Below are 15,031 nucleotides of genomic sequence, written 5' to 3' on the forward strand. Positions count from 1 at the left end.
CAGGGGAGAACCTGGGTCCTGTGGCCCCTGGACCTGGAAGTGCCACAGGATGGGATGTGGAGGTGGCCACAGGGGTCTCCTTGGAAGTTGGTAAACGGAGCCAGACACCCTCCACCACTGCTCATCCCATGGGGCGGCTAAGGGCCTCCCCCCACCCCTAATGGCAACACATTGGAAAGTTTTCTTTTAAAAACAGATGGCCCCAGGGAAGAAACCTTTGCATTCTGCTATCTAGGGGGTGTCCCAGCATAATGCTGGCTCCCCAGCCCGAAGCAAACACAGTCCCTGGCAAGTGGCGTCAAGGATATAAAGCCAGTAGCTGCGGCCACCATCACAGCTGCCTGGTCCATGCAGGTTCCCATTTAATTCGGACAGATGGTAATGAAACAACAAAGCCAAGAACTGGTGGGCCACTGTTGGGCAGATAAAATGTATTATGCTCACTTTGTTAAAGATTACGCTGCCCACGTGAGGCCATCACCCAGGTGATATTAATGTGTGTTGAGAATCCTTGTAGCTGGGGCTTGGTTTTGGGATTAAGCCTTTCCCACCCTTTTTGATGTAGGGCGGTACAATCCTATCATGCCTCAGAGGGTGACTTTGTATTAGAGACTTCCCTGTTTTGTATATTGGATTAAGGATTTGGATTTCTACACTATAAAATGGGGATGGAAGGAGAGCTTGCCCTCTTGGTTCCTGGGATGATTAGAGAGAGCAGAGGAGAGCAGAAAAAGGCCACGTGGAGGAGGCCAGGAGAAGCAGCCTGAGATGCTGAGTGAGAATGCCAGTTTGTGCAGTTTGTATCTGGGATAAGGAAGGAGATGGGGAACTGAGGAGAATAAGGCTGGTGAGCTAGAAACCTTTGATTCTAGGAAACTCAGATAAGTCAGTGGCTTTGTGAGCACTGAATGTGATTGGGTTTTGGAGCCCAGTGTGTATTTTTACTTGCCTGCCGGATGCAAGCTAGAATTAAAGACTATGGCCCATCAGTTCTTGGCTCAGCTGTTTCTTTACCGACTGTCCGAATCCAATGCGAACCTGCATGGGCTGAGCTGCTCTGATGGTAGCCCTGGCCGTGGCTGCTGGCTTTACAGCCACTTTCCTTTATTCTAGACTCGTACTGACCAACGAGGAAAAACAAACGCACGGGGCACCGGAACCCACCCACACGTTCGGCTGTTCCACAACCGGGGAATCTTCCCGTTTTTTTCTAGAATCAAAGGCTCCCGCCATCTTGCTCCCTGCCTCCTCTGCAGCCCCGGGGCCTCTCTGCACTGCAACAACGTGGTCTCCTCCTTTTATTAAAGACTTTTCGGGGCGAAAGTCCTCCCCCAGCATACATTAGCGTAACCAAGCCCCTTCCCAAGGAGGAAGGTAATCAGCTGCCCCCACGTGGGCAGCGCCATCTTTAACAGAGTGAGTATAAAAATCACATTCAACTTATCTGCCCAACAAAGGAGGAGGGCTTTGAGGCAGGATGTCCGCCCTGGAAAGCCAGCAGATCCACTCAGTAAGCTTCCAACCTGGCGGAAACGATGTATTTTTTAGCTCCCGGTGACTCAGTTTCCTCATACATAAAACGGGTATTCTGATTGGACATCCATTTTATGTATGTCTCACGGTTGTGAGACCAGCGCCCCAAACAGTGTCTGTCACATTTCGAGTGCTCAGAAAATGCTATAAATTTGTTCATTTTTATGGACAAATCACATACTGCCCCAGTGAGCTTTTTACTGAGCTGAACCTTACACGTGGAGCTATTTCTGTACGTGGAGACTGCAGTGAACAGCAGAGAACGGAGACGTTGGACTGCTGCCGCCTGCTGGTGGCCACTGGAACTTGCCCGAAGTGTCAGCTTAAGGTGGTGCCCTCCTGTGCTTTGCTCTCCGGGGAACTCCACCGCAGCTAGGTGCCAGGCGCTGTGCCAGGTGGCCCTGTGCAATCACCACCGCGGCCCTCTGAGATGGGAACATGGTGATGAGGACCCAAGGTGAACCGGCAGTCTCTTTTTTGAATTCAGTGAGTGCTGACTTCTCCTAGAGCAGGGGTTGGGAACCTATGGCTCGCAAGCCAGATGTGGCTCTTTTGATGGCTGCATCTGGCTCTCAGACAAATCTTTAATTAAAAAAATGTTAAAAATATAAAACATTCTCATGTATTACAATCCATTCATTTCCTACCGCTCATGTTCATGGTTGCGGATGGCTGGAGCCAATCACAGCTGTCCTCCGGGACAACAAAATTTTTATTGGATAATGCGTAAAGTACACGGGTCATTGTATGGCTCTCACAGAATTACACTTTAAAATATGTGGCGTTCATGGCTCTCTCAGCCAAAAAGGTTCCCGACCTCTGTCCTAGGGTGGGTAGACCTGCGTCGGGCACTGGGCAGTGCAGGTAGGTGATGAGATCTAAGGGAGAGGCAAAGCACATGCGTGCACGCGCACACACACACACAGGGAACACGCACACGCACGTTTGGCAAACCCCTGGCAGAATGGGTCAAGGGCCCAAGGGAAGGATGGTGGTCAGGGGAAGTCAGGGCACAGACGGCTCCCTGTCAGCCCAGGGGTGCGGGCGGCTGGAAGGGCGGAGGGGGCTCAGGAGGAGGCCAGCAGCAGAATGAACAAGACCTGCTGAGCACGCAAAAGCAAGGGCCGCCCGGTCCAAGAAGGCAGCGCAGGGCGCTCGGGGATTAGCAGGAGCGGTTTCAGTGCTCACCGTCAGGGGAGGGAGGGAGGGAGCGAGGAGGGAAGGGACTCCAGCCCTCAGGCCAGGCCCCCTGCCATTGAGGGGAGAGCTCTGCAGGAGCAGAAGTGGATGTGCTGGGGTCCCGCGGGGTCTCCCTGGGGGAAGGGCTCAAGCTGTGTAGATGGCACATTTTATGGCCATTTTAAAGAATGGCCTCACAGGCCCCTGTTTTCTGGGGGTGCATACCATGGACGTAAATGAGAGGTGTGAAGGAGACAGGTGTGTGGAGGTGTGAGTTATATTTGTCCTGTGTTTAAGAGAGAATGGGGGAACTTACCGCCGAGGTGAGAGGAAGAGTGAAGGGTGGCAGAGCAGGGACCCCAGGAGGACAGAGCCCCAGGGGCCAGCCAGGGTGAGCAGGGTGCACCCCCTCTGGGCTCAGTGCCCCCCTCTGCTCTCCCTTTTATTTGATAGTCTGCATTACTTTATTTTTTCTTTTATTTATTTATTCATTTTTAGAAAGGAGAGAGAGACAGAGAGAGAGAAGGGGTAGGAGCTGGAAGCATCAACTCCCATATGTGCCTTGACCAGGCAAGCCTAGGGTTTCGAACTGGTGACCTCAGCATTTCCAGGTCGACGCTTTATCCACTGCGCCACCACAGGTCAGGCCTCTACTTTATTTTTTCTGTGAATTTCTTCATGCTCCAAGCATGCACATTTTTGTTTTAACAGGTCCCTAGTATTTAACCCAAGGTCTCCTTTCTCGTTTGGGTTACCTTCCTGGACCCTGAAGGCATCTGAGCTCACAGCTGTGTCTGCACAGTGGTTACTGGAGCACGTTGTGCGGGGCTGGGTGGGTGGGGTGAGTAGACCGAGGGGCAGGCGGATGGATAGATGGGGTGGGAGGGTGGACAAATGGATGGGTGGAGGGAGGGAGTGAGGGAGGGAGGGAGGGAAGGTAAACCAGGCCACCACCCCTGCACAGGAGGCTGTGGCCACAGGGAAGCCCCAGATCTCCAGCGTGTGCCCACAGTGTCCCTCATCTAGGGGCAGGGGACAGGGGACAGGCAGGGAACGGCTGAGCCCTCCCACGTGCTCGGACTCGGTGGTCTTCAGCCCGTCGGGCCCTCCTGCGAGGGAGATATTCTGCGAGAAAACGCAGGTTCTGGGATGTGAACAGTCTCGATGCCCAAACCTCCTTTCCTTCTGTCACGTGGCAGTGGTCCCAAAGAATCAGCATTTGTCAAGTACTTTCTGTTTATAAAACAGATCACTTATATTATCCTACTTGATCTAAAAAACCAAACAGCCAAAAACAAGAAATACCAATCCAAAACACTATCTTCTTACACTTGAGCAAAAATGAAAAAGGAATTTTTAAAACTTGGCCAGGTCTTGGCTGTGCTAGAGTTCACCGCCGAGACTCTAGACCCCTGTCCCTGTCCCTCGTCTTGAAGTCAGGCCCAGAGTGACCAATGGCGAGGTCCCTGGTGGAGGGAGGATGGGCCAGGTCAGAGGCTGCAGGGCAGACATGCCCAGACGGGCTGCTTACGTCAGGAACAGGCGCTGCAGGGGCTGTGAGACCCAACCACGTCAGGAACAGGCGCTTCGGGGGCTGTGAGACCCAACCACGTCAGGAACAGGCGCTTCGGGGGCTGAGAGACCCAAACACGTCAGGAACAGGCGCTTCGGGGGCTGAGAGACCCAACCACGTCAGGAACAGGCGCTTCAGGGGCTGTGAGACCCAACCACGTCAGGAACAGGCGCTTCGGGGGCTGAGAGACCCAAACACGTCAGGAACAGGCGCTTCGGGGGCTGAGAGACCCAACCACGTCAGGAACAGGCGCTGCAGGGGCTGTGAGACCCAACCACATCAGGAACAGGTGCTTCGGGGGCTGAGAGACCCAACCACGTCAGGAACAGGCGCTTCGGGGGCTGAGAGACCCAACCACGTCAGGAACAGGCGCTTCAGGGGCTGTGAGACCCAACCACATCAGGAACAGGTGCTTCGGGGGCTGAGAGACCCAACCACGTCAGGAACAGGCGCTTCGGGGGCTGAGAGACCCAACCACGTCAGGAACAGGCGCTTCAGGGGCTGTGAGACCCAACCACGTCAGGAACAGGCGCTTCAGGGGCTGTGAGACCCAACCACGTCAGGAACAGGCGCTTCAGGGGCTGTGAGACCCAACCACGTCAGGAACAGGCGCTTCAGGGGCTGTGAGACCCAACCACGTCAGGAACAGGCGCTTCGGGGGCTGTGAGACCCAACCCGGGGTGAGGGTGGGGGGTGTGTGTCCCAACTTCTGACCTAAATATTGCGTTACTGGATCTTTCAAAACTGTGAGACCAATTTTTTAAAATGCTGGTAACTAAAATAAAAATAAAAGGACTTCCATGGACCAAATCCATGCCAGAGGCCTGTGGCTCTGCCGCCTGGCCCAGCTGGGCTGCCGAGGAGGGGGAGGGCAGAGGCCACACAGAGGCCGAGCTCCGCCCCCCCTTGGCCCCGGGTTCTATGGGAACACCCATTCCCACGGTTAAGCAGCTGAAGACAAGAAATCCCTGGGGACCAGACTTTAGGAATCACACAAAACTATATGCATTTTACGTCACTTTAATTGAAAAATAAATACATGCCAGGGGACTTTTTTTTTTAAATGAAAGAAGTTGAAAAACAAAAATCCTAAACCTACAGGGACTGCGGTGAGGGTGTGCCTACGAGCTGGAGGCCTGCCAGGGGCCGTGCCAGGGGCCGTGCAGGCTGAATGGGGGCCTGCAGCACCTCTCCGGGCAGTGCCGTCCCGCCCCGGCTCAGAAGTCCTGTCCGCACAGGGGCACGTCTCTGCTGGGGCCCCTGGTGGCCGGGCACAGCCTGTTCTGTGACAGAGCCCTGCTGCTCGGGGCACCTGGCCTTTCTGGGGAGCCAGGGAGTCTGCTGCGGTGCTGGGACCTGGAACAGTGGGTGCCCATGGACAGGCAAACCCCTCCACCCAGAGCCGCCGACCCCGGCCCACAGCTGACAGCTCAGGCCCCGTGGGAGGCTCGGCCGGGACAGGGGCGCTGTCCCCAGATGGCAGCCACACCTCAGAAGCCCGAGGGGAAGAGCTCCTCGGCCTCTCCCACTCACAAGACCGGCTCCAGACAGCGGCAGCCAGCTCTCTGGGGCAGAAACTGGCCTGCGGCTCTGGCCGAGGCCCTGGCCGAGAGGGGGGTGCAGGTGGGGACCAGGCCCCTGGCAGCCGCTCCCTACGGCTCCAGAGTTGCCAGGCCCGTCCGGGCAGAGAAGCGGGCGTGGGGCGGGGAGCTGGGACAGGGGCTCAGCACAGACTCATCCCTGGGCACCGGTAGGGTGCAGGGCCCTCTGCGCCCCAACGTGGACACTGGGCACGGGGGGGTGCAGGGCTCTCTGTGCCCCGATGTGGACACTGGGCACGGGGGGGGGGTGCGGGGCCCTCTGCACCCCAACATGGACACTGGGCACGGGGGAGGGGGGGTGTCAGGCCCTCTGCGCCCCAACGTGGACACTGGGCACGGGGGAGGGGGTGCAGGGCCCTCTGCGCCCCAACGTGGACACTGGGCACGGGGGAGGGGGGGTGTCAGGCCCTCTGCGCCCCAACATGGACACTGGGTACAGGGGGGGTGCGGGGCTCTCTGCGCCCCAACATAGACACTGGGCATGGGGGAGGGGGTGCAGGGCCCTCTGCGCCCCAACATGGACACTGGGCACGGGGGAGGGGGGGTGTGGGGCCCTCTGCGCCCCAACATGGACACTGGGCACGGGGGAGGGGGGGTGTGGGGCCCTCTGCGCCCCAACATGGACACTGGGTACAGGGGGGGGTGCGGGGCCCTCTGGGCCCCGACGTGGACAGCACATACAACACGGACAGGCAGGAAAGCGTGCTCCCGCTCAGGAGCCAACAGTGTGGAAGGCAGGGTCTTGATGGCCACACGTCCCTCATAAGTGGACCCACTTGTTCCAGTTGACCTCGTGGGGGAAGACGCGGCCCAGCCGGAGGGTGCAGTCCAGTGTGGGCTCGTAGAACACCATGGAACCCTCACTCGGGCTTGAAGGCCCGTCTTCCACTTCGGTCACGGGTTTGGAGAAGAGGGAGACGGCGGCGGGCTTCCTCAGCGAGCGCTTCGTAATGCAGCCAAGGAACTCCAGGCCCTGGAGGCAGAGGCACAGGCGGGTGGGCGTGGGGGCCACGCGCACTGCTTCCCGGGACAGGGACACCTGAACCTGGCCTCGCGGGGGAGGCAGGCATCTGCCAGCACGGTTAGGCAAAAGCCCAGGGAAGGAGAGACGACAGCATGACCAGCACTCCCACGGGCCCAAGCTGCTTCCAGATGGGGTTTGCTTGGACTATCGGTGCTTTAAGGTGCTGGAAGTTTTAGTTTCCAGCTTGTGTTGAGGAGCTGGTCCCACTGGGACGCATCTGCCCTCAGGCTGGGGGCTCGCCTCCCCCATCACTGCCACCCATGAGGACTTATCACTCATTAACATCGTGGGCCTGTGAGCTCGTGACCCTTGCTCTAGAGCAAGTGTTAGAGAGAAGGCCCCGGAACGCGGCCGTCCCAGCCTGAGCAGCAGCCTGGGCCGGAGGGGGTGGCAGGGGCTGCGGGAAGAGAGCTGAGCCGAGAACGGAGGAGGAGCGCTTAATACCGAGGCTCCTCGGAGGAGCCTGGCTCTCTGGGCCTGTAGGTGGCGGCCGAGCCCTGGCACCGTCCAGCCCGGCCCCCTACCCCCACCCCCCGACACCGCGGCTGGCCGCCCGCGCACGGCGATGGGCTGCAGCGTGCCCTGGTAGTGCTGCAGCAGGCAGCTCTCGGGGATGCCGGGCTTGGTCATGATGTGGTACAGCCCGGCCCCGCCCCCGCCCCGCCCCCTGACACTGCGACTGGCCGCCCCCACCCCCCGCCCCCCGACACCGCAGCCCGGCCGCCCGCACACCTGCAGCAGCTGGAGCACGGCAATGGGCTGCAGCGTGCCCTGGTAGTGCTGCAGCAGGCAGCTCTCGGGGATGCCGGGCTTGGTCATGATGTGGTACAGCCCGGCCCCGGCCCCCGCGCCCCCCGCCACCGCGCCGGCCGCCCGCGTACCTGCAGCAGCTCGAGCACGGCGATGGGCTGCAGCACGCCCTGGTAGTGCTGCAGCAGGCAGCTCTCGGGGATGCCGGGCTTGGTCATGATGTGGTACAGCACAGCCTCCAGCATGCCCTTGCACACCGGCGTGTTTAGGTGGCCGTCCACGATGCGCCACGGGCGGCTGATGAAGCAGACGCTGTCATGGTCCCTGTGGGCGGTCAAACCAGGTCAGGCTTGGAGGGACAGGGACAGCTAGCTCACTCACACGCAGCCCCCACTCCACCGATGGGGCACTGGCTCAGGGAGGTCTGAGTTCTGGCCCAGATCACAGGGATGAGGATGGTAGCTCCTGCTCTTCCCCCACCAGCTCCCCTCCCACCTGGACAGAGGGGTCCCAACCCCAGGGCCCACGGGTACCGGCTGAGGCCAGAAGCAACGTGGGGGGTCTGCTCAGGCTCAGCCGTGACCAGGACTGTGAAGAGCCAAGGCCCCTGGCCCCTGCACTGGCGGGGCTGGGGGGAGAAGCACTGCCTCCCAGACCTCCCAGCTCTGGGGGACCCCAGGCCAGCCAGCGGCTGCCTCCACCTTCACGTCAAGCTCACAGAGGCTATAATGCAGCTCTACCCCGGGGTCATGGTCAGAGGGCTCCAGACACCTGTCCTTGGAACAAAGGTTTCTGCTACGCACTAAACCAGTGACTGGTCTACCACACGGGACCTGGGTGTGGGACAGGCGTGGACTAGTTGGACAATGGCTTTGACCACCGTGACTGGGCCCTGGGTGGACAGACTCTGAGCTCCTGGGAGCAGGAGCACGTGGGTCCCACTGAGCTGAGGGCACTGTACACACAGGACGGCGCCCTCACCAGAAGGGCTTCTGTGACACCCGCCGCTGGGACAAACCAGCCCTGGCCCGGGCCCAGGGCTTCCAGCCCCGTCCGCCACATGCGAGGAGCACCCAGCCTGCCCCCGCGAGTCCCACACTCTTCCACGGGCCCCCAGACGAGGACCACTGTGCAGGCCAACTGGCCAGTACTGCGCCCCGCGGAAGGTCGTCACGTCACCACCTCTGCCTGTCTGGCCCTGTCTGGGACTCTGAGGACAGGCTCTGCACGCTGCCCCCGCCCGGCCTCGTGATCCGAGTCACTCACCCTTCCCGCGCTGCTTGGGAGAGGCTGCCGGGGACGGAACTCTCTGCCCCACCTGACGGAAGGGAAGAGGACGTGAGGGACTTCAGAAGGGGGCCCCTCTTCCTCTCCTGGGCTGTGGGCATGAGGCCACGATAAAAGGACCGCAACCCTGTTCCTCACGGAGCCTCCGGCCTTGGAGGCCAAAGGCAGCACCCCCAGAACAGAACCGGGACGGACCGCGTGTGCACATGTGGGGGGTCATCCCCAGGGCCCTGAGGACCCCACACCAGGGAGGCGAGGGAAAACCTCATCTATCACGAGCCCTGGCCACAGAGCTGTGTGTATAAACAAAACACCTCAGAAACCACATGGAGAAGCCACTGTCGAGATGAGACAAAAGGATTCACACCCAGGATGGCCCTGCAGGAAGGGAGCCCTCTGTCCCCCCATCCCCCTTCCACCATGGCCAGAAACACTGCTTCCAGAGCCACCTGGCGCTGCTGCTCCCAGCCAGTCTCAGAGAACCCAGGCCCGGACCCACTCAGAGTCGCAGGCGCCTCCTGCCTTCTGCTGGGAACACCAAGCGTCAACAAGGCGGAGCTCTCCCCTCCAGGGCGAGGCCCCTTCTGCCAACAGCGGCAGGTTCCCAGTCTAGTAGGACGTCAGGCCCAGGGACGGAGAATGGCGAGTGGGGGACAGGGTGGGGAACAAGGTTCTATACCTCTGGGGTCCTCCGAGCCCTCGGGAAACTGGGCCCGACAGCTCAGCTGCTCTTGGCCCGGGCAGCCGGGCAGCCCGACACCCTCTCGGTCCTCCTGTCCGGCTTCCGACGCCCCTGGGAGAGGCTCCCCTGCACCTGTGTCTCCAAGAACGACGGAAAGAACAGGTGCCGGGCCTCCCGCCCCCTCCTCCGCTCTCGGGCCGGGGTCCAAGCGCACGTCCTGGAGGGTGGGCCTCTTTGCTGGGGGCTTCTGGGCACTGTGGGGGTCGGTGTCCCCACTCTGCCCGGCCAGGTCGGCGCCGGCCCCGCTGGCACGCCTCTTGCTGCCCTGGGAGCCCTGAGCAGGCGCTGCCGGCCTCGCGGGGGGGTCGTCCTCGCCGGAAGGCCCCTCCAGGGGTCTAGCCTGGGGCTCTTCCCTCTGAGTGTCAGCGTCCTCCACTCTCCCTTTCGGCCACACTGAGTGCAGGAGCCAGGGCTGGGCGGAGGCCACGGTCACCAGGCGAACGGAGTTGCCGCCAACTTCCAGAACCTGTTGTCGCTCCAAGAGGTCCTAGGAAAAGCAGGCGACACACCGGGTCTGCGCGGAACCCCAGGCCCATCAGGGCTGCTCCCGGCCCGATGCGGTTCAGCGTCCTGAGCCAGGGCCCCGGGCCCATCAGGGCTGACACCTCGAGGACGAGGCTGGGCCACCCACCCCAGGTTGGCCACCAAGCCGGCCGCGTGGCCCTGGAGCAGTCCTTTCCCTCTCTAGGCTCAGTGCGCCTGTTTGTAACCTGAGTCAGATGTGTGCACCTCCTGTGACCGCAGCTGTGCCCTCGAAGCTGATGTGACTTCCCAAGTTTCCTCTGCCCGGCCAGCGTCGCCCACAGGACTCACCGCCCTGGGCCGCCACGCTCTCGTGCAGAAGCCACCATTGTTCCCCCACGCACGGCGGTGACTCTCATTCACCTCGTGCCCTGCATCCCAGTCCTTGTTCTCATCTCAGAGCTGTGCCAGCTCTAAGTGGCCATGGCGTCACCATCAACTGTCTTTTGATTTTTCTATTAAAAACCCCAGGCCGGGTGGGGCGGGGAAGTTTGCCCACTACGCCCGCTGGGCCCCCAGGCACCAGGAACTAAGGGAGCCGCCTGACCCGTTAGCTCTCGACAGTCACTGGGCCCTGCGCCTGCTGGCACACCGCAGCCTGGGACAGGCCACCCTCGCCTCCCAGGCTCCGGGCACCCTGAGACTTATGAATAATCACACCCCCGCGAACAGCATCACCTCTTACTTCCTGCACCCGCAAGAACCCGTGTGATAACAACAAGCACTGGCCCCGTCCCCTCCCCTCCCCCACGACACTGCAAGGCAGGGTCTGTCTCCACGGCATCACAAACGGGGTAAGCAGCCCACGCTTCCAACCAGGGCCACACTCAGGAAGGCCGCCAGGTTCCAGGCACTCGGCCTGAAAGGTCCACTCATGCTTTCGTGCTTCTGTCCCCGGGCCCGAGGGCACACCTACCTGGACGTAGTCCGTGAAGGTCCTGGTGCGCTCACTGTCCGCCCTCGCACAGGCGGAGAACCGTCTGCTCAGCTCCGTCTTGTCCACCCCAAAGCAACCTGCGGCCTCAACGGCCCCCTGGACCTCCAGGGCGGCAATCACGTCTCCGGGTTTGTACCCAGACAGCTCCGCCTGGTGGACAAAGTCCTCCAAGCTGCAGGTGTCCTCTCGGGGGTTTATCAGCCTGGTGAACGTGTCGGGGAGGCAGGAGGTCCCCACCGTCAGCTCTTCCAGAGAAGTGGCTGCAAAGACAGGAGGGTCAGGATCAGCAGGACGGAAGTCCCGCCCCAGGCCGGGGCCCAGTGACACGCGGCAGGCCTCCCTCCTGGGTGGACATGGTAGGCCCGGGGCTGTCAGGTTCCCGAGACGCGCCGGGAACACCTGCGTGGGTGACTGACGGAGAGAAGGAGAGACCACGGGAGCTCTGAGGCACGTGAGCGCAGCCGGACGCCCCACGGAGGACGCCTGGGACGCGCGGTCCCGGGCTGGCTGCCAGGTGGGCGGTGCTCTTCTAGCCGTGAGGCCCGGTGGGCCCGGCTCGGCCCTTGGCCTTCAGGGCTGGGAGGTGGGCACCAGGGTCTGGGCCGCAGGCTGGCCCGGGGCGGCTCACCGGTGGGCCCGAGCTGGGTGGGCATGGGGCTGCGGCGGAGCTGGAACTTGACGTGGCAGGAGTTCACCACGATGCTGTCGTTGGGGTTGAGGTTGCGCGTGCTGACGATGCCTGGGGCGCAGTAGCCCCGCATCAGCAGGTAGTTGGTGTGGGAGGCCTGCGGGGCTTTCACCTCGATGCTCCGGCGCTTGCCCGCCAGGTCTTCATCCAAGTCTTCCTCTTCATCCTCGTCCTCTTCCAGGGCTCCGTCCTTCGCCAGGCTGGGGAGGGGGACCGCGCTCAGGCCCAGCGCTCTGGGGCCCTGCTGTCCGCCCCTGCCTTGGCTGCGCAGGTCAGCACGGACTGCCATCCTGCCCCCCACCTCCCTGCACTTCCCCGCACGGGGGCCCCTGTTCACACACCTGTCTTCGCAAGGGCTGCTCCTTCTGCCTGAACGCCCTTCCCAGTCTCTGTCCCCCAACGCTCCTTCCCATTAAAGCCCAGTTCACACACCTGTCTTCGCAAGGGCTGCTCCTTCTGCCTGAATGCCTATCCCAGTCTCTGCCCCCCCAACGCTCCTTCCCATTAAAGCCCAGTTCACTGCTGTGCCACAGGAGCCTGGTCAATCGCTCCTTTTCCGCTCTGCCCTCCTCGCCACACTGGACCGTGCCCTTATCTCTGGTGCAGCCAGAGGTACCAGCAGGAGGCCCGGCGCTGGCTGAGGTGTCGGGGTCCCAGTTCACAGGTCTGAGAGGCTGGGGCGCCGGGGCTCCCCGAGGGCACCACCCACACTCCCAGCAGTGTGCGCACCACAGGGGCGCCGGCTGAGGCCCGGCCCTTACCTCTTAATGACCTCGTTCTCCACCATGGAGCTGTCCACCACGACAATCTGCTCGGGGATGCGGACGTCCACGGAGATGAGGCCCAGAGAGAAGAGGGTCAGGATGGTCGCACAGTGTCCCCCAGGGCCGTCCAGGGAGAACGACACCATGTCACCGGAGTGGTCGTTGCTCTCCTGGTCTCTGAAGGAAAAGTTATCAGGCTGGTCCAACTTGCCAGCAGCCCGAAGTCTGTCGAAGAACTGGAAGGATTCCGTGCAGATGGTGCTGGGAAACCGCCAGGTGAAGATCCTGCACAGTGGGGAGGAAGGAGGGCGTCCTGAGGCCTCACCCGGGCGGCCACCACGGGCAGGCCCCTGTGGGCGGAGGGGGCACACCAGCTCCCTCAGCCTCAGAGACAGCGCCTGCTTCCCCCGGCCGGTGGGTCTGCCCACCTGCCCGCGTCCCTTCCAGGCAGGTCACGTTCTACCTAACTCTATGCCTCGCAGGCGCTCGCTACAAGCAGATGCCAAATTGGGAAAGAATGTATTTTCTGTAATGGTCACCTTTACACAGGCAAGCCCGGAGCCCAAAGAGATGAGAGCGCGCATGAGCTCAATCTCATTGCCTCCAAAAGGCTGCCTCAGTGTCAAGTCCTTGCCTCTGTGCCGAGTGTAACTTCCCCAGACACTGTAACAGCAGAGACAGAAGGACCCACAGGGTCCCTGACCTGCCGACCACCACTTCTCCACTCACAGACGAGGACGCTGCAGCCCAAGAAGCGGCTCAAGGCCACACGGCTGGTTGGACTTGGATACACGCTTTCTGCTTCCTGGACCTCATCTCTTTTTAGCACACCTGGCCGCCCCCCAGAAAGGAAAACGCCACAGGGCTGCTCGGGATGGGTGGTTAGGAAAGGAGCAAGTGTCTGGAGAGGCAGAGGGACGGACAAAGGTGACAGAACACCCCACCTGCTGCTCTGTTTCTGAAGGCTGCCGCTGTGCAGAGGTCTGGTCAGGAGACCAGCATGGGAAGCGGAGCCCGCCCAGGGCAGAGCTGCCAAGAGAGCTCCCGGGGCCATTCTAACGGGCTCCCTCCGTGGGGGTGAGCAGGCTGGGGTGCAGAACGCCGGGTGTACAGCAGAGCAGCCGGGCCTGCGGCCGGTGGGAGGCCGGCGGGGAGTGGGGAGGGTGCTCCCGCGTCCACACCAGCAGCCAGACTGCGGCTGGGCTGCCAGCCAGTCTGGGCGATGCCCATGGCCACGGAAGGACGTGGCGAGCCGGCCGGCGGTGGTGCGGCCGCGGGGCATAGGGATCAACTGGGCCGAGTATTAGGTTAGACACCCATCTTACCCCATCTGACGAGAGAGAGGGAAACAAACCACCCGCAGAAGTGGTGAACACCCAACACAAAACACCACGAACGTCAGCCTGGTGCTCACACAGAAAGCACAGGTGGGGACGAGAAAATGCGGTCCCAGGGACTGCTTCTCACACAAGGCCACCGAGGCCCCGGCTGCCGCGCTCTCTGACGGAGACGGATGCCCTGTCGCCCCCGCTCCTGGGTGCCCCTACGCCCAGCCTCTGCCATAGAGCCGGCCCCTCCCCGCCAGGCCGAGGGCGGGGGGGGGGGGGGGGGGGGGGCGCTCACCTGTAGTAGCTCTGGGACCATAGAGCCGGCCCCTCCCCTCCAGGCCAAGGGCCCGGGGGCGCTCACCTGTAGTAGCTCTGGGACCATAGAGCCGGCCCCTCCCCGCCAGGCCGAGGGCCCGGGGGGGGGGGGGGGGGGGCGCTCACCTGTAGTAGCTCTGGGACCATAGAGCCGGCCCCTCCCCGCCAGGCCGAGGGCCCGGGGGGGGGGGGGGGGCGCTCACCTGTAGTAGCTCTGGGACCATAGAGCCGGCCCCTCCCCTCCAGGCCAAGGGCCCGGGGGCGCTCACCTGTAGTAGCTCTGGGACCATAGAGCCGGCCCCTCCCCGCCAGGCCGAGGGCCCGGGGGGGGGGGGGGGGGGGGGCGCTCACCTGTAGTAGCTCTGGGACCATAGAGCCGGCCCCTCCCCGCCAGGCCGAGGGCCCGGGGGCGCTCACCTGTAGTAGCTCTGGGACCATAGAGCCGGCCCCTCCCCGCCAGGCCGAGGGCCCGGGGGCGCTCACCTGTAGTAGCTCTGGGACAGCTGGAAGGACATGGGCACGAAGGGCAGTGCCCGGTTCTTCTTGGGGCCCAGCGTGTGGTTGACGCGGCGCCGGTTGACCAGGCTCCTCTTCTGGCACTCCATGAAGGCCTTCGCCAGGATGTGGTCCTTATACTCCTGGTACAGGCGGAACGTCTGCAACACAGCGCGGCGTGGGTGAGCGGTGCCGGGACCTGGGACTGCCGGCACGGGCGGGCGCTCAGGAGCCAGAGCCGACTGTCTGCGGAGGAAGCACCTGACGTGGGGACGGGGGTGGGGGAGCCAGCA

The 15,031-nt window shown here is 62.2% G+C and overlaps 1 protein-coding gene across 1 annotated transcript in view; it reads right to left on the minus strand.

Moving 5' to 3' along the window:
- Nucleotides 1-5,289: 5,289 nt before the first annotated feature.
- The window catches only part of GTF3C1 (general transcription factor IIIC subunit 1), a 76,468-nt gene continuing 66,726 nt past the window's right edge, over nucleotides 5,290-15,031 (minus strand). The window contains exons 30-37 of the mRNA XM_066383110.1: nucleotides 14,727-14,899; nucleotides 12,598-12,885; nucleotides 11,777-12,036; nucleotides 11,128-11,408; nucleotides 9,627-10,176; nucleotides 8,927-8,978; nucleotides 7,792-7,984; nucleotides 5,290-6,859 (exon numbers count right to left, since the gene is read on the minus strand). Of these exons, the coding sequence (XP_066239207.1) occupies nucleotides 6,647-6,859; nucleotides 7,792-7,984; nucleotides 8,927-8,978; nucleotides 9,627-10,176; nucleotides 11,128-11,408; nucleotides 11,777-12,036; nucleotides 12,598-12,885; nucleotides 14,727-14,899 (2,010 nt within the window). The 3' untranslated portion in view covers nucleotides 5,290-6,646. The remainder of the gene's footprint in view (nucleotides 6,860-7,791; nucleotides 7,985-8,926; nucleotides 8,979-9,626; nucleotides 10,177-11,127; nucleotides 11,409-11,776; nucleotides 12,037-12,597; nucleotides 12,886-14,726; nucleotides 14,900-15,031) is intronic.

This window comes from Saccopteryx leptura, chromosome 4 (genome assembly GCF_036850995.1).
Source record: "Saccopteryx leptura isolate mSacLep1 chromosome 4, mSacLep1_pri_phased_curated, whole genome shotgun sequence".
NCBI classification, from domain to species: domain Eukaryota; kingdom Metazoa; phylum Chordata; class Mammalia; order Chiroptera; family Emballonuridae; genus Saccopteryx; species Saccopteryx leptura.